General features: G+C 36.1%; 1 protein-coding gene across 2 annotated transcripts in view; it reads left to right on the top strand.

Annotated features, from left to right (window-relative positions):
- Nucleotides 1–4,062: 4,062 nt before the first annotated feature.
- Nucleotides 4,063–26,954, top strand: part of sema3c (sema domain, immunoglobulin domain (Ig), short basic domain, secreted, (semaphorin) 3C) — a 68,900-nt gene continuing 46,008 nt past the window's right edge. Inside the window, exons 1-2 of one of the 2 annotated variants that reach the window (XM_069192452.1) lie at nucleotides 4,143–4,202; nucleotides 9,791–9,879. Coding sequence is in view for 1 of the 2 variants with exons in the window: in XM_006633475.3 (XP_006633538.2) it covers nucleotides 4,064–4,202 (139 nt within the window). In the remaining variant the exon portion in view is untranslated. Of the gene's footprint in view, nucleotides 4,203–9,790; nucleotides 9,880–26,954 lie in introns of both variants that reach the window. The other variant, XM_006633475.3, reaches the window with a different exon arrangement.

Here is a 26,954-nt window from a genome sequence, read left to right as displayed (position 1 = left end):
TCATTTCAGTGTGTAGTTTTTCAGTTTTAAATGTTTGCTTAACAAATAGCTTACCTGTATTTGTTTGACTAAAGATGGGATTCCCCTAAAATGAATTGTGTACTTTTGGATTTAACATAGACTGTAAATTAATTTACAGTTTATAGTGGAAAAAGTTACAGCTGGAATTTCATTTTTAATGAAATCTAAAACCACATTTAATACAAATCTTTAAATTCAAAATATTAATAAAATGCAATTAGATTAAATTTTGTACATGAATTTGATCTTGCAAATCCAGTTATTTATATTGCTATTATTTACCTGTATTTGACAAAACGTTATCCAATGATAAATTTCAGTAGGGAATCAAATATAACACCACAACAAACTGTGTATATCTTTCTTTCTTTTGTTCATATCAATTCAATGTTTAACAGAACAAGTATTTCATACTGAAAAATGTGACACTATTAAGTTGATTTGTCTCTGCATTAACCATTAACCAGCATTTACTTTGCATGTCTCATATGGGAGTAGCATGATCAATTGTTTATAGGAAAAAGCTGTGATCAGGAGAATCTGAGAACTGTGGATGTACTAGTAGATGGATTTGAATTAAACAGAATAGACTGAAGGAGATAGGACTGTTACAGTCATAAAACTGTGATGAATGCACAGTGGGCAGACAGCTATAAAATAAAGTAATAAGCAGTTTTTTTTATATTTTTAGCTTACTAGGATAATCTTAATGTTAGATTTTCATAGCAAAATAGCAATATCAATAAGGAATTAGGAAAGATTGTGTTTTTTAATAATATGTATACTCAGGTATCAGAGGTGATGAACTTACTATTGATCTTAAAGGATCAATCTGTAAGGGCTTAAGTCTGAGCAATGTAAAATGATAGATCTATTTGAGGTTCTTTTAATTCCTTTGTATTGCTTATATTCACATGACTTTTATACTTTTAAACAGTACATCAGATGTATGTCTTATTTAGTTTATTTGGAACATCAATTTAAGATTCCTAAACAACCTTCTAAGATGATTCAAAGTCTCACATTCCATGGGAGCTGACTCAGAATTATCTGAAAATAAAATTCTATTATATACGGTATATTACCATATAGAAATATTTTAATTTGATACAAGTGTGCTGTCTGAGCAATGTAAAATCAATTCAGGCAGGATTTTAAGTAAAAAACAATCAAAAGCATAAGGAAGGAAAGGCATTTTACATACTCTTTCAATAAATTTGGAGCAAGAGTGACTCAGGGGTTCACAAACTGCAGCCAATTATAGTATGTATGTACAGTACTGTATATGTACAGGAATGTTAATTGTGAATTTACCTGAATACAAAGTGACCTAATGTAACTTCAAAGTATAATAGTTAAGAACATTGCAGAATGTCTCAGTGCAAGATATTTGCTTTTAGGGAGAAACCTAGACAGTAGCTGGCATTGGGCCAGTGTAACAGTTATATTTTCAGTTTGGCTAGTTCAGCATTGGAAACTGGTGTCAGAAATAGGTCCTTTTGTACACCCTGCAAACAATGGGGGTAATGTTGCCTTCAAAGGTTTTTTCTAATTGAACCAGTTGGACAGCTAATATAAGGACATGCTAGGAACAAGACTGAGCTAGTTTCTAACCTGAGCTAGTTTGTCAGTTTGTTTTGTGTGTCACTGATTTAATTGGTTGCACATGTGCATCCTAATTGCCATTTAAGTTATTACAGAGCAACATTTACATACGATAGTAGTTCAGGTGGGTAGCTGTGTCAGCATGCGTAGGCTGCAAAGGAACAAGTAATAGGTTTATTCCATGCTGAAAAAAGAAGAAAGAGAACACATCGTTTCGGCCGTGGAGCCTTCATACAATGGAGCATTTACATACGATGACAGTGTTATTTGTGTTTCATTTTTTAGATTGCCCGATAAATAACAAACATTGCAAGACAAAGATGAAGTTGGAATGATTTTTTCATTACATTATTTACTATTGCAGCCAGTACCACAAGTGGTATGCTATGATGACCTTGTAATCTGAAAGAAAAAAAAGTATTTAGTTATGATCTTCAAATGTAGAGACAGAACAAGACCCCTTTTTTCATGTTTTTGTTTTTGTCCAATATGCCCTGTAAATAACAATCCTTTGATTTGCTTAGTATAAAAGTAATTATAAAAATGAATTAATTGCTATTTACTTAGTGTAGTTGTAGGTAATGCTGGTCCCAGAGTAACCCGTGCCTACAGATTTCTTGTTCCAAATAGGCCCTTAAGCACTAATGATAATTGGTGCCTAAAACTGATCGGCTTGCTGGTTAAATATGTTTCAATTTAACAAATATCTCCAGGTAAAGTGCATTATGTCAGGACACAGAAAATTGATGCAGTCGCTATCATGAATCCATACAGTGTTCAAATATCATTCAGCTTTTTAAATCTGAAAAAAGTCTCAAATAGAAAAAGATTAATGGAAATGATTAAGCATGTGAATAATAACTCTGCTAGAGTAAAATAAAAATAGAAGACACAGTGGTTACCAGGGCACTGGTATTTTCTAAACCAAGGCCTGAGTTCAGAAAAAAGCAGAAAACATTGGGAACAAACAGCAGACACATGCACTCCAGGACCAGGACTGAGAACCACTGTCTTTGTGTATTTTGCCACTTGGATTTTCAGAACTTTATTGTGTTTTGTTTGTTTTTGTTGGCATTCTCAAAGAACACCTACTGTATGAAATCTGTTTGCAATGATTCATATGCCTCTCTATTGCATTGAATGGGTCATATTAATCAAATCTGAAATACACCTCTACAGTATTTGGTACACAAAGCACACTTACTGTATATATTTCAGTATGTGATAATCCCACTGCCTTCATAAGCTATTGTTTTATGTCCCTACCAGCTGTTTGTCTGTAATCTAAAATTAAACTGAAAACTTTCTAATAAAATATTGTATTGTATATTCTTGAGTTTAGGCATTTCTTCCATTACTTGGAGAAATATGTTTCTGCACAAGAATGAAAAACCCACATGGTTCTGTCAAATAGATTTTACTTAATTTTATTTTTCCAATATGGTTAAAATGTTTCTGTTCTTAAATGTACATGTGCAATGTAGCAATATTTTACCCTACTGCATGCTGTACTGTAAATATTGGTGCCTTTACTGTCTGAAATGCTACTAAAAGTATGTCTTTTACCACACTTATTCCAAATAAAATGTTTCACATATTTTAGCTCCTCTTTTCTTCTTTTCTCAAAAGGGTCTTTTAACAGACCTTGATTCAATCTTTTATAACTCGGCAGCGTTATGTATTAAGAATGAGTCTTGAGACTTGGGGCATGTAGTGCTGCTTATTCACTTATCTTTATATAGTGACTTGGCACATGCCTTGACTTTGGTGTATAAAGCCGTTATTTTTAATTGAACCTGAAAGAGTCATGGGAGTACTGTACACATGCATGCAGATAAGGCCTTGTACTTTTTTTCATATACAACATTTTACAAATTCATATTTGAAGTAAAATACAGAATTAATGTCTTGTGTATGCAATAAATTAACTAAACAAACAGAATCTAGAAGGCTGTTTGGGAGTGTGTAAAATGAACTCTTAGCTCTAAAATGAATTACTCTCCTGGTTACTAAAGGTCAATATAATTTTTGGGAAATGCAGGGTTTCAGCATAGTCTGACGTTACTGTTTGAAATCAGTTTATGACAGCAAAACAACCAAACACAGGCACATTGACTGCAGTAAATGGAAAACGAAACGCTTGCAGTATCATGTGAAAACCTTTTAATGGAAAATGCTGGCTGTCTTTACATAATCTAAAACAATACAATCAGTACTGAAGGTTTTGAATACTTTGAATAGGTTTCTTATTAAAAAACACAAGCCATTATTTACAATTTAGCTGTAAGTGTGCAGGACTGATTTGTTGCTTTTATACTTTTCATGTTCCTTTGAAATGCAGAAAAATGTATTGAATATAAAGTAGCTCTACATTATAATAGAGCAATGTAATATAAATGTGTTTCTCTCTTGATCTCTTCTTTTTCAATCAGGAGCTATGGTCTTGATGTTACTTCCCAAGCCAGGAGTCATGACAAGATCTATGGTGCTTCAGGTGATGTTAAGAATTGTGTTTCACTCCAGCTGGGTGTTGTCTTTTCCACAGCCTGTGCCAAGAGTTTACTTGCCATTTGAAGGTAAAGTGAAATTTAAGTCTTTGGTTTTGTGAACTACTGAGATTGTTTTAGTCACATTTATTTGTTTATTTTGGTAGCATTTATGCTACCTCGTAAAAGGGGTCTGGTCCTTGCACCATTTTAAACAGAACATAAATACGGAAATTGAGAATTCATATAAAAATAACATGAATGCATAGGTATTCATACCCTTTGCTGTGTTAAATCTAAATTAATTTAGTTACACAAAAATACATTATTGAACTACACATCTAGTTGAGTCACCTTTGTTTGTGTGCAATGATAGTGGTTCTCATGATTTCAGAATAAAAACGCTTGTCTCTGTGAGGTTCCTGTAACAGGAGCCGGTTCAGACTTCCATGTAGTGCATATTTAGGACCCTATGCAGACGGTATAATCTGGAAGTGACTGGAGTAGGACATCGGGGAAACACGGCAGGAACAGGACAGGTTGACAGACAGGGGGGCATGACAGCTGTGATCTGGTGCTCTGGGGGCGTGGCGCATGTGAGCAAGTCCAACAAAGTCCAAAAAGGGAAACCGGGGCACAGTCCATAATCCAAAACTGGGAGGTCCATCCAAGACAAGGGCGATTAAAATCCCTGGGAAGGGGGAAATCGAAAAGGACCACAAAGGTTAAAAGGATAATGAGGCCAGGCACTCCGAGCCCAGGACCCAAATGGTCAGGACGCCGCTCTGAAGCCTATGCCGTCGGATCACTCCTGGACCCACTGATAGGCTGGTTTCCGGGTGTCCGTCTTCCATATACAGAGCTGAGAGCTACGGAAACTCCACACTTAAATAGTAAACAGCAGACAGGGGGCAGGAGCACATAATAACGAACCTAGAATACAAAAGGGTCGGAGTACCCTCTAGAGGTGGGATGACGATTGTGATAATTCCTTGGTTAGGTAGTGTATTTAAAGTAACAACTCAACCATGAAGACTTTTGAAGCAAGTCAGGGATAAATTCATTGAAAAGCACAGATCAGTAGAAGGATACAAAAAAACTGAAGTCTCTGAATATCACTGTAAGCATAGTTTATTCAATCATATAGAAATGGAAGATGTCCCCAGACACTGTCTAGATCAGACTGTCCATCCAAACAGAGCAACCAGGAGAGAAAGTGGTTAAGGATGGCATAATGAGGCCAATAACAGGTTTGACAGACCTATCGAGTTCAATGACTAAAATGTGAGAAAAATCATCATCAGTCAACAAAATACTGGTCACTCGATTAAGCTGGCTTTTATTCCAGAGTATAAATCCCATCTCATATTCTGCACGGAGTTTGTAACAATGCACCTAAGTGATCCTGCAAAAATATGGCAAAAGGTGTTGGGGTCAAATGAGACTATTAAAATTGAACTTTTTGGGTTAAACACCAAGCATTACTTATACATAGACCCAACACAACACATCTCCCGGTCAACACCATTCCTACAGTCAAGCATGCTGGAAGCAACATCATGATATAGGAATGTTTATCATTACCAGGAACTGGAAAGCTTGTTAATATTAAAGAAAAAATGGACAGAGCAAAGTACAGGGAAATACTAGGAAAACCTGTTTCAGTCTGCTGAAGACTTAAATGTTGGACAAAAACTCACCTTTCAGCAGGACAGTGATTCAAAGTACGAGGCCAAACCTACACTGCAGTGGTTTAATAAGAAAGTGAACGTCCATGAGTGGCCCAGTCAACTTTTGACTTGGATTCTATTCAGAATCTGTAGAAGGATTTGGAAGCTGCAGTTCTTAAGTTCCTGAGGAACTTCAGAGGTACTGAGCAAATCTGATTAGAAGAATGGGCAAACATTGCCCCATGCCATTGTACAAAATTCTTAGAGACTTAACAAAATGCCAGTGCCTTGCCATATTCAATGCAAGGATTCTGAATGTCTGTGTCAGGTTTCCTATTGCTCTTTGTTCGATTCTAAAAATATTCAAGTAGCCTATTAGTGTAAGATAGTCCTTTAAGCTCAGGAATATATCTGGTTGCTCTTCTCTGGACGGATTTTAGAGCCAAAATATATATATATTTATTTGTATTGTGGGAACCAAAATTCAAAATTCAACTCCATTTGTACATAATAATAGAATTGAGACCAAATTGAACACTGAAGCAGTTTACACTCAGCTATACATGCACGATGTTGGGATACTGATATTGTATGAGATCTAGTAGAGTTTAATTCCATGCTGAAAAGTAATTGATTTTTTTTCTTATTTTCCACTATGGAATAGACCTCTGCTTCTTCCTTTGTAGCATGTGCAGTGCTACACACAGCTTTAAGTTATAGCATGCCTTATAACAATGTTGAGTAAGTATGGTGTTCTGTTTGGAAAGAAATCACTGTGTTTAAAAGGAAAAAGAGTACAATAGAAACCAAATGTTTTTTTTTTTATCAGAGTACTATTAAAATGAATGCATCCTCATTAATGTACTACACTTTTTACTTTGTGAGTGACTAAAATTTATTTTTTTGTATGCTATCATTACTGAAATCTTACATGAGTTCTGCACACATAGCGTCACAAGTCAGTCAGGATGGACATGAGAGCATAGTGATATTTCTATTAAGTAATATTTAAATGGCACTAACTTGATTATACAAAGGGTATCCTTTATACCTTCAACATCATTAATGGTTGTCAATAACAATAAAATGAGCACAGAATTGTCTAAAATTTGAAATGATTCCTTGTTGTTTCAAGACAGATATTTCTTAACTTCAACGTCAGCAAGAAATTTTCACAGGAAACAACATGTATTCTCTACTTTCAGACTTAACGAAACACAATAACAATATTCATGTATTCCTCATCATGTTTCATAATAGTGCTGCTGAAGGGAGCCCCTGCCTACTGCTCTAACTTTTTCCCATTTATTACAAGCACCCCGCTGTTCTCCAGACAACCCTGATTTCTCATTGCTCTTTGCTAGCTCTTTAAAGCAATTATCCTGCTGTTAAACTTCACTGCCAGCCACGAAAAGCTGCTGTACCTTGCTGGGATAATAGAACCCTCATCAAAAAGTCTTGTAACAGTAAAACTTCATTTCATTTTTAACATTATTGTTGCTGTGCCTGCTGCATCGTTTCAGTGGATTCTAAGTCTAAAGAGAAAGACCTGGGCATAATCTTGTTCTTTGTAGAAAAACAATGGATAAAATATTAACAATGCATCCCTTTGGCATAAGCTTAAAATAGGATACTACATGAAAGTATGCTTTGACCAGCATTTACTGTATGCTGAATGAGAATAAAGAAGTCTCTTTGGTCCTTTTTTGTTTGGTTTTAATGAATTTATTTCAAGCTGACAACTGTTGGTAGAATGTTTTTGAACAAGGAAGTTCTTTTTTAAAATATGGTATACATATAAGCAGAACTTTTTTGTGACAAATAGAGTATTCATTTCAGTCAACCCTTTATTAAGGCAAAAGAGTCTGGTTCCTTGGTCGAATAAACCTTCCTTCTTTGTAGGAATTAGTTACATCAGAATCCATGTTGAATCTGATTAAATGTTTTACAGTACAGCTTTTTAAAAGGGATATTAGTGGTTTTTGCTAGGATCTTCCATGGGTGCTTTTAAACAGATTTGCAATAGCAAGTGAAGAACAATCACTTTAATGAAAATGGGGCTAATGAGTTCATGTCCTCAAATATTAATTTTGTCTGGGAACAGTAGATTCTATTGTGTAATTGCATGAAGACTGCACAGATATGCCTTTTGAACAGTCTGCCATTACAACATTTCCTGTATTCTTTAGTTTTGGGAATTGAATAGAAATTTAAAAGCTTACTATTTCTCTGTTTCGATGAGAAATACATTTAGATCTTGAAATACTTTGCTAATTTGGAAATGCCAGTAAAATTGACTCATAAAGTTCAAGTCATTCCTGCAAAGCAAGAATAAAAATGTTTAAATGTTAATCAGCACATTCTGATATCAAGTAGACATTGTGTGTTGCCTCTTAGAAAGAAGTCTGTAGAATTAATCTTATGGAAGCTCGTACCTCACAAATACTGTGTTAGCTTTACTGTATATATTTTAATATCCATGGGAGGGATTTCACAATGTTTATTCCTTCTTTCCCCAGCCCAGTGGTATATCAAAGACCATTAAAACTACAGTGCATATGTCTAGTATTCAGATCATTCCTATGGTGTCCCATTTTGTGAAATTACAAAATTATGCACACTTTAAAGCTAAGGCACAGTACATATCAACAAAATCTGCAATCTGCAATATGCAAATAAAATATGATGATTTCATAAGTATTTGTTTACAATGTAATACGTCTACTTCATGTCACTGGAAGTTTTGTTGCCACGTTCTGAATCGCAGAATATGGTCGCCCCATACCTGTACATTGGTTTTACATGTTACTGTGAACATTTTACTTTCATTCTGTTTTGGCATGTACTCATTAATGTTCATTCTTTCTAACACCGAAATATCAAAATAGTAATGTGGTTCCCCATTAAGACTTACTAATGTTGCACAGTGGCTTAGTGCAGTTTTTGCCCCAAGAATAAGTCTTTCTACAGTTTCTCAATAGGATTCAAGTCATGACTTTGAATGGGGCATTCAGGGGCATTCACCTTCTTATTACTAAACCACTCCCATGTAGGTCTGGCTATGTCCTTTGATCATTGTCCTGAAAATTAAACAATTAAAAAGTAAAAAGTTAAAGTACACGCTTCTGACTGAAGCAGGTTTTCCTCTAAGATTTGCCAGTGCTTTGCTCCATCTATGTCCTATCAGTCTTGACAAGTCCCTGCTGATGGAAGCAAAATGATAACATAATGCTGCCACAACCCTGCTTAACCGCAGAGATGGTGTTGACTGAGAGATGCACAATGCTGGGTTTGCATCAGATGTAATGCTTTCCATTTAGATATAAAAAAACAATTTATTTTCTAGTCTGACCACAAACCCATGTGTTTATATTGTCACATTTGGACATTTTTTAGCATACCACATGTGGGATGTTTTCTTTTCAGTTCCATACAACTTCCATTTGTGGAGTGATCTTTATATTGTTGACCCATCAGCATTTTCCCGTTTCAACCACTGAACTATTTAATTTTTGCTGTTGGCTTCTCACTGACGTTCCTACCCAGATTCCACCTTGCCTGACTGCTCAGTGCAGAAGAACAGCCTGATCTAGTCAGTGTGCCTTCCACATCTTAATGATTAATTTCACCATGCTCATAGAGATATTTAGGGTTTTTGAAATGTTTTTATACCCTTCTCCTGATCTCTGCATTTATACAAATATATCTCCGAGTTGTTTTGAAAGCTCCATGATCTTTACGGTTGAATCTTTGCTTCAAATTCACTAACCGCTTGAGGGACTAGAGATAGGTGTATTTATTTTAAAACTATGTGAACCAATATTATTGCACACATACAGAGGTTGCTCAACTAATTTTGTGGGTATTTAATTTTGTGCCCCTATTTTGTAGGGTTTGAATTGTTCTGGAATCTATTGATCCTTTCATATTAATTATCTGTTCACCTTTTTGTTTTTTTATTTTTTGCTGTAGATGTATAGAAAAGAATGTGTCTTTTACAAATTGTAGGTGTCATGACTACATGCCTTAAAACAATACTATTTGGAAACTTTGCAAGGATCCCAATACTTTTAAAAGATACCGTATATTGCAACAAGGTAACTTTGGCACATGCCTGTTAATTAATTGTATGTACTTAACAAATTAAAAATAAATGTGTATGTAGCTAATGGCAAGCCTCTGTTAGAAAACATTTACTTATCAGATATTGTATTTTTACATACAGTATGTAAATGTATCAGGATTTGGTTCACATACTGTAGCAAACTGTGCAATCATTTTGCAGCTGCATAAGTGCTAACATTCTTTTACATTTTGTATTAATTAAAGCTGAAATTGTAGCACTGTTAATAAAACACAATAATAAACATTCCCCAAAAGGAAATAGAATTAAAAAGACAATACCACAGCTTTACAGTACTCTCAAGTCATATGTGGTTAGAGTTTATTTAGATTGAATTTATGTAAGTGTGAACTATCTCCTTATGCTGAATCTTGGTGATCTCAGCTTGCAATTATATATCCTGAAACATGCGTCTGTGTAAGAAATATCGTATTAAAACAAATATTGGCATTGTTATATAGATATATGCTCTCGTGTTACAAAGGAAACGATTAGCTATCCTATAAAAACATCACCAAAAATAATAATAATAAATAACAGCTCACATAATTTTCATTAAAAGGTGCAGTTTAAATAAACCATGAGATACTGTCAAGATTAAGTTAGTAACTAATTAATTGTGTCATTATAACACTACATACCTTAAAGACCTTCTGTGGTAGCATTACTTGCATAATTAGTATTTTAGAATATATTTTTTTCAATAACTAATGAAAAAAAGGCACACAAAAAGATTGAAAATATAATACTATCATATACTGTACATTTTACAGCTGTCTGTATATCGATAGACTTTTTCTAGTCATTAAATAGCTACTGTATGTTTTTAATCTGAGCTTCTCAACCACAAAAGTAAAGTTTGTTTTCATATTGTCTCTGCTGCATTTCATCTTTGTAAGATAAAAACACACTTACTGATCACACTTAAACCTATTTTACGAAGTTTAAAATACTGGTAATTGCACTTTTATTAGGCAACCATTACAGAAAAGGCAAGGAATCTTAATACTTAATAAGTAATAATTAATATTAATTAGTCATGTGAGACTAAGACAAAGTATATAACTATATAAACATGACCCATATATAAACATATAGAAAATTAACTGAAAATTATAATAAATAATATTAATCTTTAATAAGTTTATGTATATGAAGATCACTTCATGCCTGACTGATTTTCAATTCAAAACCAAATCTGTGAAATAAAGAGCACAGTAGTAATGGGTTTGAGTACTTTTATGAGATTAAGGAGATTACACAAAAATCTTCATCTGAAGTGGAGACTGCTAATAAATCGTCTGGGTGGAAAACTTAGACTCCCGAGGTAAAACTGCTAAGAAAAACCCCCAGACAACCTAAAGAATCATTTAAAAGTATACACAGAATAACAGGTAGAGAAAGAACAAAGAACAAATGGATTCAAGCACAAACAAGTGCATCCAACATTCAGAAGAAAATATAGAAAAACCTAGAACATTACCGGACCATGGGGATGTAGAATTGTATTGACCCGGTGACAATAAATAACCCCTGTCAGATGAAAAAATGAAAGGCAATTTGAAGGAGCAAGATGGATGAGCATACTATAGCTTAAGACAGGAATTTGCAGTAGAATCTCATCTTGGGATGGCTTTTATTCAGCAGTGGATCAATAAAGCTAATGAACATATTGTATTTTTACATTTTCAGAAAACATTGATGGAGTTCCTTTTAAAAATAATTTTTAACTTGCAGGACTTAGGTTTTCCTCGTTATAAGTGTTTCTGGATTGTGAACTGGTTAACAGAGTAGAGGTAAGGGCTGAATACTTAAAATTGGGGTGACATAAAAAGTAGAGTACCACGGAGATCTATACTAGAACAACTATAATTCTTAATTTATATCAATGATCAAGATTCTGGAATAGTTAGTAAACTAGTTATGTTCACAGATGATAACAAAATAAGAATATTAGCATATTCTGTATAATCAGCAAATGAAAATTACAAGATTTAGAAATGTAATGCTATAATAAACACCTGGCAGATGACATTTAAGGCAAACAGTGCTACATACTATAACGTTTTTACATACTGGTTGAAAAAACATAAACTAAACTGAGCATTTAAAGAAAATGACAATGTATAAGTTTGAAAAAAAATATTTTTTTAGATACATGTAAAATATTGTTGACATGTTGCTTTTTTATGTGACAAAATAATAATAATGTCATTATTCCCTATGTCATTCATGTATGCAGAAATGAAAGGTGTGGATCCTGATATTTCTCTTATTAGTTTTGTTTAAACCCATTTAGAAGTAGCACATCCTGTTAATCAGACATATAGTGGTTTAATGCTGCTGTATTATTGGAAAAGGTTTAGGTAAAAGTGTTGCTATCTTTTTATAATTATAATACCAGAAAATTATATGTTAAATTCAAATTAAATACTTTTTGCAGGCTATTTATCACAAATGACAAAACACATTTCCATAATGATGGTTTAGAAAGAGGAGGTTTTCAACAGCCTCTTTACTGAAAAAAAGACTTTCCTAAGCAACCATCTGACTTGATGCAAAATACCCACTCTTTTGGTCTTTGCATCTGTTATTGTTAACATTAGTTTCACTGAGATACCATATGCTTAGTAACAGTCTCACACAAAAGACACTCCCACACTCAATATGTGGCAACAGAAACACAGTTCAATCAATATAAAACATATAAAAATCGTTTTCCTTTACAAAACGAATCTCTATATTTAAAAAGATGCTGAAAAAAATGAAATATGTTTCTCTACAAATCTAACATACAAAGATAAAAGCTGCCATTTGTAGTAAAATGATTATTTGTGTTTCTGTGATCTGTGATTCTGCCCATCATTTGTCAAATAATGAAATGAAATAGCCTCTATAACCCTACCATCTGGTAACAGATGCATCAACCCTAGTGTAATCAGCAAATGATTTCTTATGGGGTTACATTGAATTAGAGATCATTATAAACCAATGAGTATTATTTATTGTCAATTCCTTTTGAAATTGTCTTAGTTTTGCAAAGGATTTTATATTCCTTGCAAACGTATTTACTCTATAAATGAAGTGAAGGCAAACAAAGAGTCCAATATATTCATAAATGTAATGATTTCTGGATTCAATATCAGACACATAGATCAGTTTCTCTGATATTTTGAGGTTGAGTTTAATGACTGTGATGAGGAACATGATCATTTTGCTTTTTTCCTGTTTTGAATATTTTTTCAGATCTTTTCTAAACTATTTGGAAAGGCTGGGCTATAACTTATATCATAGTAGGGCAACTCTGCTCCTTGAGGGCCAGAGCTGTGAGGTATTTGCATTAACAAGAACAACAAATTATGACCCAAAAGACAGGAGATCAGACTTAACCCAGCAATCAATGGAGTATGCAACAGAAGAGTAAGAGGAAGTCAAATCCTAACGTCACCCACTTCCACTCATCAAAGCATGAGTTTCGTTATTGTTGTCCACCTGCTTGTGCATTCTGCAAGTATTTCATTCAACATTCACCCTCACAAGAGAGAAACCTCACCTGCAGCCCTTATCACTCCATTCTCCTCCCACATGCTCAAAGGAAACCATGCCCAGCCTTTTCACTGAATCCTGCCTCACCCCTTGCCTGGACTCCAAATCCAACCTGTCATGATCCCTCCCCAGGGCTTATACTGTCCTCATCTCTGCTTCTGTCTCAGAAACCTGCATCTCCTGTCCAGTCCCTGCAGCAGGCAGTACCATTGATCAGCCTCCAGTCCTACCGTCCATGGCCCCCCTAGACTTCTCAGGCACTTTCCTCCTTCTCCAAATTCAATTCACCTAATATTAAAGTCTGGACCCTGATTCACCTGCTAGGGACCCTGCTAGGGCAGAAACGTTCCCCTTTCCCATTTCCAAAAAACAATATCTCACTCTCCATCTTTTGACACTCAGTGGGAAATAACCTAAACTCCGGACTTGCCAAGGTGTCCACGTTTGCAGTCTTCTGTCCTGATGACGTTGCCTCCCCCAGTCAATCTAATGTGATTATACCTTATTTGGGTTTGGCCAAACTAATTCTATGGAAGTTAAGGAGGGGGTCACACCTTAACCTTGCCCACTTCTGCTCACCCCAATATAAGGACCATCTGTATAAATATTTATGTAACCATATAAATATAAATATAATCTGCTTGCACATCATTACTTCACCTCCCTCCTTCCACTTCATCATCAGCCTTGTACCAGGTTCCTTGATCATCCCTCATCAAAATCATCCTTATGGTCAGACAGATATTCCCTTGGCTGAGTGGGTTAAGTCAATAACTCAATCTAATTCAATTACATCTTATTCTGTCCAAATTTGCTGTTTGGCCTAACTACGGAAATTCTATTAAATGATTTAGACTAGAGATAAAATGAAAGCAACAGGGTTTTTCTGTAACATATGCACAGGTGATGTTTGTTTTTTTTTCAATTCCACTTTTTTATTTCTAGATGCAAAAAGAAACATATTTTAAGGTTAGGCTTGAAAGATATGATTCAATGGTGTCATAAACTTAGTGTCATGGGAGGGTGGAACAAGCTTGATACCAAGGATTCTTTTAAGCAATGGCTGGATGAGGTTCTTGAAACAATTAGCTCTTACCAAACGAGCTACTGTAGATGGACTGAATGGCCTCCTCTTGCTTGTAACATTGTAACATTTTTTTCTTTAGTAATCTGAAAGTCAAACCAAAAATCCTTAAATTTATTGTTAAAGTTTAAAAAAAACTGTCATCCTGTCAACAGGCAGCAGGGCACTAGAAGGGATGTCATGCCAAAAATATATATTTTGCCAGAGAAATGGGAAAAACACCACTGAAGTCTTCATACTGCAGAAAAGGTTAATATTTTGTTAGTTGCCTTGGATAAGGGCATCTGCCCAGCAAATAATTCTATGAAGATCTCTTTTACAGTTTTTTTTCTAGAATTTGTAGATTATACAGTGAATCAATAAAAACAAAAAAGAACACTCCTACTTTTTTTGAGAAATTTCCTGGAATTTTTAATAACCACAGAGAAAAAGTGCTTTGGTTTTATATCTCATCAAAAGGACAGTGCCTTTTTATGTGCCTTCACTATATTGGGGCATTAGGACTCACACAGACCACAGGCCCCCTACTGCCCCACTAACAACTCTTCCTGCAGCAACCTCAGCTTTCCCAGGAGATCTCCCATCCTGGTACTGGCCAGGCTCACGCCTGCTTACCTTTAATGAGTTGCCAGTTGAGAGTTCCAGGGTGATATAGCTGCTTCTCATTGGCTTTTACCAATCATAACCTCTTAATTATCCCCATCTACGAATTGGCTTCATCATTCAGTTCTCCTTCCCAATGATAGCTGATGTGTGGTGAGCATACTGGTGCACTATGGCTGTTGTTGCATCATCCAGGTGGGAATGAGGGGAATCCCCATTACCTGTAACTTTACATGTAGTGTCCTGAAGAGTCCTATATAAGTGTAAGGAATAATTAATTATTATTATGTTTTTGGTTTTAAAATATTCAATTTTAGGTAACACTAGCAAAATATCCCTCCTTTTTGATCCCTCACATTTTCAATTGTGACATTGGAATGCAAGGTGTCAGATCTTTCTGAAAAAGACAATGTAACGGCATAGTTTTTTTAAACTGTTTTATATTTTAGAATTGAATGAGGAATTTCATCCTGCTGGGTTCCATGCCATCAACAGGTTTTTCTTAATGCATGCTCACAGCAGCAGGTTTGAATAAATGTATGGTTTTATGTACAGTAAAAACACATGGCGATAAAAGGACTACAAAGAGACATATCTACTGCTCCAATAAACACAAAGAGAAAAATATTTAGGAAAATTGTTTCACAAACTGTCCAATCTTTTGAAAAACAAAAACAACTTAAAGTGAGCTTAAGTGCTTATGTCTGCCAACTTCTGCAAAGACAAAATGGCCTGTGTAAACCTCTTTCAAGTTTTTGCACATTCCTGAAACACTTTGGTCTCATAACTTAAGATTAAAATCACATTTATGACCTTACATATTTACACTGAAACCTCTATAATCTGTTTACCCAAAGTGAAACATAGCCAAGGTACATTTTGTTAATGCTTTCTAGTCTGATGGGTTTCATAACTTTAATATGGTCTTTCAAATATGACATATTGTACAGTACATTTCTTATAAAGTAGCTTATCAAAGTGTTCAAGTCATCCCTAAAGTAATTTTGGTTATGGAACAGTATATATCTTAGCGGTCGATAACATGCAGTTTAAAAATATTTGTACAGTAAACTACAGTACATGTCATTGCTTTGTTCACTGTTGTAAGTCAATTTTCTGTAAACAGGAATGAGTTCACCTTCTGTAAGAGAAAATGTAAAAATAAAGACGGTTATGCTAGGTAACATTATTCATTACAAAATAATTACATAGGTTAATGTGTTAAGGAACAAAAACATTTTTCTATCTACTTTGATTTGTCTTGTTGAGCTGATGTTTTTTTTACGTGTTATTCAAGATAGTCCTAAATCCTGCATCTGCTGGGAATTCCTTACAGTTTGAACTATTGCTCTTCAACATGATCTCTACACTCTGTGCTTTGAGCTCACTAGTTATCCCTTGCTTCTGTCATCTAGAAACTAATCGACTGTTGCTGTTGAGTTTCTGAATTTGGTAACATGGGTGAGGTCTCTCCAGGGCCACGTCCAGGGGGAGCTTCTGGTCGTGTCTTACAGCACCACAGTTATTATTTTTATTGCAATTAGAAGCAGATCCTGGGATTAAGGAGTGTGATAATATGAGTGCTGAATTTGTTCTTTTTTATTAATATAATTACCTGTGTGATAATTTTGTCAATATTAGCATAGTACTTTAGAATTATTCCTTTGCAACGTGCACACTGATACCGTTCCTCAGTCGTATTTTAAAATTGTTCTGTTACTGCCATTGAGCAGCTCAAGTAGAAGCAACCTTGCCAGTAACTTTTTACTTTGTTTACTGTGTCTTTAATTTGTATCTTGTTGTTCTTATTCCTACACCAAGTAGAAAGTTACTAAATGACCACAAAACCCCACTATAAACCCTATCATTTGTAACATTTCTTGTTACAGTCATTCTGGTTTTAAATTCAGTTTTCTCCACCCATGTGACTCATGAGGAGGTGCATTTTCATCTATATTTCTCTCAAATGAATTAGAATGTTCACATAAGACACAGGATTACGTTGTGCAGAAATTAAGCAGATGTATTAAATTATACAGAAAAGTCATGGGCAGCAGTGAAATGATGTACCATACAGTAAACATTTGTATTTTGATTATTGAGAAAGGTATACTACTTTATGATTTATCATTATTTAGATTAGCCTTTCCTCTCTGCCTGAGTGATTTATGAGACCTAATCATTCTATTGGAGGAATAGGACATTTGTATAGTTTTATGTGTGGTCATGGAGCAAAAGGCTCTAAATGAATGCCAGCTGAGCAGAAGGGAAGAATCACTTTGCAGAAATCAAGAGACTTTTTGTGCTTTGATTTGATAACAGCTAGACATGACATATGCTTTTACAATAGGATACATTTGATTTAATCTAGGGAGTTGAACTTGTTCCCTAGTATTACCTTTTACAAATCATTGATATTTCCTATTTATTTACAGCTTCCTGCAATTTTCCCTTTTGCCTTTATCAAAAACCAAAATCTCCATCAGTGCTATCAAGAAAGCTGTGTTAAAACAAAAGGGATTGTCATCTTTTCTTTCACGCTTGAACTGATGAAAGTGTAATCTAGAAGGAAAACCTGCAGACAGTATCAGGAGACACTGAAGTACAATGGAGTTTAGAAAAGGAATTGGTAATTCTTTCCTATACTACACAACTATGTAAATATCATGTCAAATGTCTCAGTCACCCAGTTAAGCAGATGAAGAATGGGTTAAAATTAAATAGTTTAATAAAGATTGACTTTAAACTAGAAGTGTGACAAGGAATATGTATATGGTTTATTTTTTCTTTACACACCCATAATTATATTGGTTGAATGAAAGCTATAATTAATTTTTCATCCATATATTTGAATGTAAGGATATGAGTCATCCTGATAATGGATGCTTGGATTTATAAATTGCAGTACTGTACTATTGTTTTTAGGCAAAAGCTTAGTTTAATAAAGATGAATACTAAAACCATTCTGAAGGTGATGGAAATACCAGCTACATGATTAATTTTTAAATTTTTCCTTTTCAGTTATTTTCAAACTAACTTAAGAGCCAAGTGATTTTCCACTCAAGCAGACAATTTCTCAAGCTTCATAATTTTAGGTTTAACCATTTCTCAGGAGATGAGCTCATGAATACATGATGAAGTGCAGAGGTGACATAAATAATATAGAAGGAATTTCTAGGAGGCGCGACTGTAAATGTTTTCTTAATGTTTTAAATTCTTAAACATTCACTAACCATGTGGTGGATTCATATTCTTCCTATTGTCTAGAAAATTCTGAAGCATTTCTATCCTTCCTTGGTCTTGTGTAAAGGGTATATAAAGGGATTGCAGGATCCTTGTCTCCGAAGTTACTCTGCTTATTTTAGGCAGTTACTTAACACTAAAACAATACTGCAGTATATACAAATGCAATATTTTAAATATCCCTTATGTATATATTTATGTATATGTATTTAAGATTTTATCACAAAACCTGTATTAGTTGATCTTTTTGAGAATGTGTTTTGGCTTTAAAGCACTTGACAAAAGTGCAGTGGCTCTGTCCCGCAGCTGCAGAGGAATCCTTCTCCATTGGGCCCCTGAGGAAGGCCCTTAACCCCAACTGCTCCAGGGGCACCGTATAAATGGCTGACCCTGTGCTCTGACCCCAAGCCTCTCTCCCTGTCTGTATGTCTCATGGAGAGCAAGTTGGAGTATGTGAAAAGACAAATTCCTAATACAAGAAATTGTATATGGCCAATAAAGTGATCTTATCTTATCTTATCTTAAAGGAGTGACACCTGGCCGTAGGAATGGGGTATCTGGCCCACTGAATAAGGTCGACCAAGTGCTGGTGCAATCATGGTAAATTAGGATGATGGATTGCCTCTCACAATTGTCTGATTAAAACTCATAAGAATGTAAATATATTATAATTTTGCAAGGGACAACAACATCCAAGAATCAGATGCTTTGTAAATATTTGAGTATTTTATGATGGATAGTTTTGGCTTAACCCACATGGTTAAGGGGCAGCCCCCTGGCTGAGAAGGAAACATGAACCCCAGAAGAAGACAAACTAAGCCCAAAACCACTGAAACATAAAGACAGATAGGACATGCAGATACAAAAAGAATGCAGTGATTTGAGCAACTACTGTATATAGAAAGCTGCAAGAATGCTTACTTCAGATCAATAGAGTTAGTTTGAATGTATGCATATTATGCTTCTGAAGACTAGAGACCAGATTTCTTAGTTAATTGGTCAGGGATACCTTGGTGAGCTGTTGAGGAGGTCACACCAATATAAAACTTGTAACCAATCTGTAGAAAATTCTATAGTTTTTGTTAAAATTTCACAAGGTTAAAAAGAAACCAGCTACAAGGAACTACAAGGTATTTCCTATTAGTAAATAGAGGATATGCAAGGTGCTCTATTTACCTTGGGAAATATGGAGCTGGAGTTTTACTAAAGATGGGATGTTATCTTATCAAATGCCAGAATATTAATTTCTGAAAATGAATATAGGGTTTGAAAGATGTAGAAGAAACTATAAATTCAGAGTACCTTAAAAAGCCAAAGCAGACTAAAAAGAAGAGAGAGTATAATGTTTTGTCAATAAAAGGTGAAAGGTAGCCCAATCTAATTGTGTATATTGAAGCAAATAAAATACCTGCTGTAATCGGTGATCTGCTGTTGTGGGTAGGCTTCTCAGAGCACTGGAGACTTCTAGTAGGCAAGATAGTTTGTGAATGGGAAGTGATCCATGAAGGAGTTTACTTCGCTCAGGTACAGTATACCTTGATTGTAGGTGACCAGATACTGAGAATTCCGTCGCAGTAACACATGGAGGAGGAGATGCTTAAGATCAAAAGATGGGAGATTAGTGTGGTGAGAGAGATTAAATGAACAAAAATGCTTCCGTGGGGTCCAGTAAGAGCTAATTGAGAAAACTGTGATTTCCAATAGAATGGCATATAATGATATAACCAATTTGGAAGGTTATATCAAAAAAGGATGATTCACAGGAAGATCAGATCTGAATAGGGAGGAAAGAATCTGGACTTCATCCAAGCATTAATCCCGCATCGGCAGGGTCCGCTTGTCGGCATGCCCGTCTCCATTTGGCGCGGTCATACGTTTCCTCTGGGGCAACGTTCACTTTCCACATGTCTTCAGTTATCTGATTCATCCACTGCTTCTTGGGCCGCCCTCGCGGCTGTCGACCCTGCGACTTTGGCCTTGAGTCGGATTGGCATCCGATGATCTCAGAGAGCGCCGGTGACCTGGCGCCACTTCATCCACGCCACATTCACTCAGGCCCTGGCATCTGGGAGGGTGTCACCGTCGCTGATGATGATGGAGCCGAGGTATTTAAACTGCATCACTTTCTTGAGATCTTCACCTCTGATGCTGATAGTTTCATCCGTTTGAGGGCCGCACTCCATTTACTCAGTCTTCTTGGTGTTCAGCCGCATTCCATGCTCATCCAGTCGGATCTTCCATCTCTGCATTTGGTGATGGAGACATCATCGGTGTAGAGCAGCGACCACAGGTGAGGTGCCTGGAGGTCGGCAGTCGTCGTGTCCATGCAGAGCACAAAGAGCAAGGGTGAAAGGGCCGATCCTTGGTGAACGCTGACGTTGATGGTGAAAGGCGGTGAAGTGCCCACCGGCCCTCGGACGATTCTGGTGATATTGCGGTAAAGCAGCTGGACCCATTGGACGTAGGCCTTGAGGATGTTATGTAATCGCAAGGTGTGCCAGATGAGCTCATGTGGGATCCGATCGATTGCTATCTCCAAATCCAGGAACCCCATGTGGACAACTTGCTCTTCTCCCAGTGCTTCTCCAAGAGCAACCGTGTAGCGTGGATGGCGTCTGTCATCCCACATCCTTTGACAAAGCCACATTGGTTCAATGTGACACTGACCGTCTTGCGGAGTCTGGCGTCGAGGACCCGCTCAAAGATCTTCATCGCATGGCACAGAAGGCGAATTGGTCGGTAATTTGAGCACTCCATGTCGTCACCTTTGCCCTTCCAGATGGGCAACGTGGTGCTGGTTGCCCAAATCAGTGGGAATGCGCCTTGCCATTCCTCATATTCTTGATGGCGGCTTCAACTTCCGCGGTGGTGATAGGCGGGTTGGGTCCAAGGATGGGGTCGGCGATTTGAATTGGTTGGTGGGGAAATTCTTCATTGCAGATCCTCGAGAAGTAGTCGCTCCAACGCTGAAGGATGGCGGGCGGGTCTCACAGGACCTGGTGGTCGTCGTCCTTGACTTGCCTTATTTGGCCGATATCCTGCGTTGAGCAGTGCCGTGCACTGGCCAGGCGGTGGATCTTATTTGCTCCCTCAGGTGTGTCCAATTCTTCATACAGCCGGTCACAATGCTCGGTCTTCGCCACAGCCACTGCCCGCTTCACTGCCGACTTGAGGGTCTTGTAATGTTGGTAGTCCACGTCTTGAATGCCATCTTCTTCTCCTTGATGACTCTCTGCACTTCTTCGTTCCACCACCATATTTGCTTGTCGATAAACCTCTTCCCAGGCTTCGTCTCCCCAAGGGTGTTGCTCGCCACTGTGGATCTGACTAGCCACATCGTCCCAAATTGCCACCGCCGGCTGGTCGAGGTCCACGTCGATCATACCTAGGCTGGTCGCTAGCTGGGGCTTGCATTCCGGGAGTCGCCACCACTTGATCCTCTTTGCAGGCGTCGTTCACATTCTACGCTTCTGCCCAAGGTTAATGTCCATGACAAGGAGGTGGTGCTGAGGGGCGATGTTGTCTGAAGGGATCACCTTAACATTGGTCACCAACTTGAGGTCTTGCCGCCGCAGTAGCCAATAGTCTATTTGGGTTGCTCACCCGCCACTTGTGTAGGTGATCAAGTGCGCTGGTCTCTTCTTAAACAAGGTGTTGGCCACAGTGAGGTCGTGCGCCGCCGTGCAATCCAGGATGCGGCTGGCATCATCGGAAAGGATCTGGACTGGCATCTTAAAATTTTGAAACTGGAAATAAGAGACAGCATTACCAATAGTATTTATATTATCCTCAAATATGAGCTCCGATGATCAGGAAAAGATTAATAATAGGAAGCCATTTGAGAGGACAGAGAAATTGTACGATGAGCTTGGAAGAAGATCTACCTTTATTGATAATGTGAATGATGTGAAGTTGTCAGAATGAACAGACTTTTCAGAAAGAATGGACTTTTGTCTCCAGTTGTGACCTCAAAGAAATTTAGAAGAAAATTCAGAAGGACAGTTCATTCGCAAACCACTGACCTTGACAATAGCATGCAATGCATGAGACAAATGCGAAAGGAGGTGTTTGTGTTATTTATATATGGCTGATTTCAATAATAATAATGATTAGGAACAGCTGGGTGAGATTGACTTGTTAATAACTTGGAATGACTTCCATTAGAAAAAGGAACATGAAAACTTGATAAATCCCAATTTAATCTTTCATTAAATTTCATTAAATTGATGACATTTTGATGTTTAATGGAAATGACCTGTTGTCTTTTTACAGCAAATGTTAAAGCACGCTTAAAAGCAGCATAGAAAAAATGTATACAAGCCTCATAACCTGAAGTTCCCTTTCAAAAATACCAACCATGTGTTTACTGTTATCTTAAAAGAATTCCTTAGGCCAGCATAACTACATAAAAGCTAGAGTTGTATTTGTATTCGCCAAATGACCTGTAGAAGGCTCAGCTCAACCACAACTGTAGGATACTGCTAAAAATCAAGCAAACCATGACATATTTTGGAGACCATGCTATGGATGTGGAACATCAAGAATGAACTCTTTCACACCATTTGATAAATGAAGCACTAATCTTTAGCCGTGCATAGAAAAACAAACTTCAACACCTTCCTTTAGATAAGAAAAAAGAAAGTGATTTTTATACTTCTTTTAGTAAGTTTCTGTTGTTTAAATGTATAAAAACAAACACTATTTAAAGCAATCTTTTTTCCCATTCAAAGTACAGACGTCAGAGACATCTTACTTTTCAGAAATGCCACATCATATCATTTTAGTCCATCGAAATCACATTTTCAATGCTGCCATGTTTACAGAATTGTGCCAACAAGATAATTTTCCAAAAGACAATAAAGTTACAGCAGACACCTTCACAGTAGTCAGTAAAATATGTTAGTGCGGGCAAAGGTCACAAGAGGCCTCTCCTGCTATGTTATATGATCCTAGGCTTTATAGCCTATGCAGGGGTCAGCACTTTAATGTCTCCAACTGAGGCATTGCTACTGCTGGTCTTATTATCACATTGAAATCTTAGTGAATAGGGAAATAAAATTGAGGTAAGATGTACTAAAGCTTCTGCCAGGGATACTTTTCTGTAAATGGAAGAGCAGGGGAAATCAAAAGAACATCTTATTATTCCACCATGGCATGGAGTGTCTTTTGTATAATCCATAAAAAGTTACTCTATGTATTATCTTAAAAGCAAATCCATATGAATTTTACACAAATACTAACACTGTGTAAAGTGTAATACTTATTGTTTTCTCAGATAAGTGATAGAAATAATCCAGCAAATAATTAGGATGAGTCCAAAAGCAAATGATTATTTATATATATAGTGGCTCATATATTCCTGCTATAAACTGGCTGCCCATCTGGGGTCTACCCTGCCATGTGGCTATAGTTTGCTGGGATAGGCTCTGGCTCCCCCACGATCCTGAACTGGAAGAAGCAATTAGAAAATGTCTGGATATATATTATAATGGCTCATATATTTTTGTGTAAACTTGACATACAAATATTTAAAGGTCTTTTTAAGGAAAGCTTGAAGAGGAGAAGGAAAAAAACATGAAGTTCACGTGTTGTACAGTAGCTGTAATAAGCATTTATGTATCAGGTCTAGAAAGATACATGCCATTTTAAATACCATAATTTTTTTTCTTCAGTATTATAGGAATGCTTTTACTAAACATATGCCCTCGATCTCCTGCTTGTTGGTCTGTGCATAATAAACGTTATGTAAGGCAATTCACTTCATGTACCTGAGCATTTTTTTACCTCATTTAAGCAAGCTGTGAATCTGGGAAAGAAAGCCAGACGATTTCCTTTCTTCTGCTGTCAGCCAGTTTTACAAGTTAATTTTGGGTGGTCCTTAAGGAGATGGTGATGTGCCAAACAAGCATCAAGCAAATGTATTTTCTCAATAATTTGGCAGTTTCACTTGACAAATACAAACACTTCTCAATCTAAAAAGCAATTATTCTATAGCAAAGAAAATGTAGTTGAATGAAAATGTTATTACATATACTGTATTATTGAGTATAACACCAAATCCATCCATTATCAGAATAATACAATCTAAAAAACTGTGTTTTATTGCATTTTGTGACTAACTTTAGAGGATAATGTAAAGGCAGGATACACTAATAGCCTTCTTAAAATGTTTATTCAGCCAATTAGAACTTTTATTATTCTATCCCATGCTCTGTAGAGGGTCTAGCCTTACATTCCCCCTGTCAGCCCTATCCAGTTGAATTCATGCGAAAGAGGCTTTCTTTTATTTGCATTCACTTAATTTATTCATGCTGCCCTTTACAGATTCGTCCAATAGAAAAGTGGCAGTAAATTAAAGCCTACAAAGCACAAAGAATTTTAAGTGAATTCACATTTTATGTGTCTGAAACTGAGCTGTTTTAATCCTGTTTCTACTTATTTTAACACCACACGATGAATCTTGATATGCAGCTCTACTTGTGACCTGTTTTTTGTTTACTGGGCAAACAGGAACCCTACCACTCTAAACTGTTGTTCCCTGCAAAATCGTGTGGTGTTATTTCTACGAATCACCGTTATATCAGTATCTCAGCAACTGTAAGGGAGCTGTTTATGAAGAAAGCATCTGGCACTTATCGTTACGTAACATGTGCACATAGTGTCATCTCTTCAGCAGCTGCCTGCTGAGAGGGCAAGGTGTCAACACTTCAATGTAATATCACACGAGGAGCCTCTGCCCTTCAGTGCAGTCTGCTATTAAGACAACAGGCACCAAGTTGATGAACTTGATTCAGCAAAAGTTGCTGCTCAAATACACAGTCACCTCTCATAAATTTCAAATAGTTTACAGCATCTTAATGATAGCTCTGTGATAAATATGATAAATTGCTCCATCTGCAGTAAACATGCATAAATGTATCTGTGATATTAACTTTAGGCAGAAATACAGTTAAACAATATCACAGCTAAAAATCACATCTTGCTGGCACATGAATTGAGTCACACAGTTTAATTAAAGTGACAAACATTAACACTTCCAGTTTTAATCAATTTTTCTAAATTGTCCAATTGTTGTACAGTATGAGAGCAACATGCATGCCATTAGTCAAAACAAGAAAACTAATTCTACCCATTAATTTCTTCTGAGCTGATGGATTAAAAATCATAATTGCGTAAACCTACAGTAAGCATACTGTATATAGTGTAGAGCATATTGCATATATCTATAACTAAAAAAGGTCCACAATTCCAGGAGCTGTTATGTGAGAACAACTTCATGTAAAATGTAATAACTTTTAAATAAATCTTCATTCATTCCATATTTTTATCTTTGCATTATTTGTATATGAATCATTTTCAGACCTATTATTTATGGCCAAGTTCATGTTATTTCCAAAATGTGCAGGACTGCACCAACATTTTGACCCACCCATCAGTTAGCAATTATACAACCAGAATCTGATGGCAGCTTTTTCTTTGCCAAAAGTTTTTTTTTTTCCGACCAAAAGGAAAACCCATCACAAAGTGGTTTGTTATTTTTGGTTTGGTCATTTTTTGCAGTTTGTTCCAGGCATTATAATTGACTAAATAAAATGATTACAAACACACATAGACAAGAGTATTCAGTTAGTTAGTTCCCTGCTTTGATGTCATATTTCTTGGAAAATTGGAAAAGTATTTTGACTGTCAATTGATTTTTTTTTGGTAATTTGAACTTAATCTGGAGAAAATAGATAAAATGCTACAGTTGTAATACTGACATTAGTTCAAATTAGCCAAAAATAGTGGACCACATAGTGGACTGGTGAAAGACAGCTATATATAGCCTTGATTTGTTTTTACATACACCATCAGCAATTAAAAAAATAAATAAAAACGATATTATTCTCTTTGCTACAAGATCTTTTTAGATTTCAGTTAGACTGTGTAACCTTTCATTAATGGTTGAATCGAGACATTAATTGTTCTTGTTTGATTGACACTCAAAGTATGTCTTAATTTCAGGCTGTCTTCACATTATCCTTACACTTTATCTATATTTCAAGCCTGTTTTACTTATCAGAACCCCACATTATTTTTAATAATAAAGGGTACAGCAGCTTTTGAACCATGTAGTTTTGTATTTTGGGATTTTTTTTCCAATTGACTAGGCATAAAAACTGAAAGTATTTCAAAGAAAATTGGTTGTCTTTTTGAGCAGTCACCTGTAACCACTAACAAGGGCTTACATTGAACATGTGGAGCTCTCACCCATGGATGACATGGATGACTGGTCACAATTAAAGTCTATTGAGAACTCCTGCTGCAAAACATGCTGTGAAATACAGTGTCAGGCTGTCTGAATAAATAATGTAAAAGCTCAGGCATTTCCGAAGTCTTGCTTATTTAAGATTTTAATGAGCTCAGAAATTGTATTTTAAAACCCCAAAAGGGAAAATTAAATTGTATTTGATCTAAGATAATCTAATATAATAATTATCCAATGTTTTAGAAGAGTAAAATACTTAACACACTATGGTCTATAGTTGTTTTCTTAGAATTCTCTAAATAGATTTTTTTTTGTTTTGCATTTT

This window comes from Lepisosteus oculatus, chromosome 7 (assembly GCF_040954835.1).
Source record: "Lepisosteus oculatus isolate fLepOcu1 chromosome 7, fLepOcu1.hap2, whole genome shotgun sequence".
NCBI classification, from domain to species: domain Eukaryota; kingdom Metazoa; phylum Chordata; class Actinopteri; order Semionotiformes; family Lepisosteidae; genus Lepisosteus; species Lepisosteus oculatus.
The sequence above is the reverse complement of the archived record's forward strand: the minus strand, read 5'-3'. Positions and strand labels throughout refer to the sequence as shown.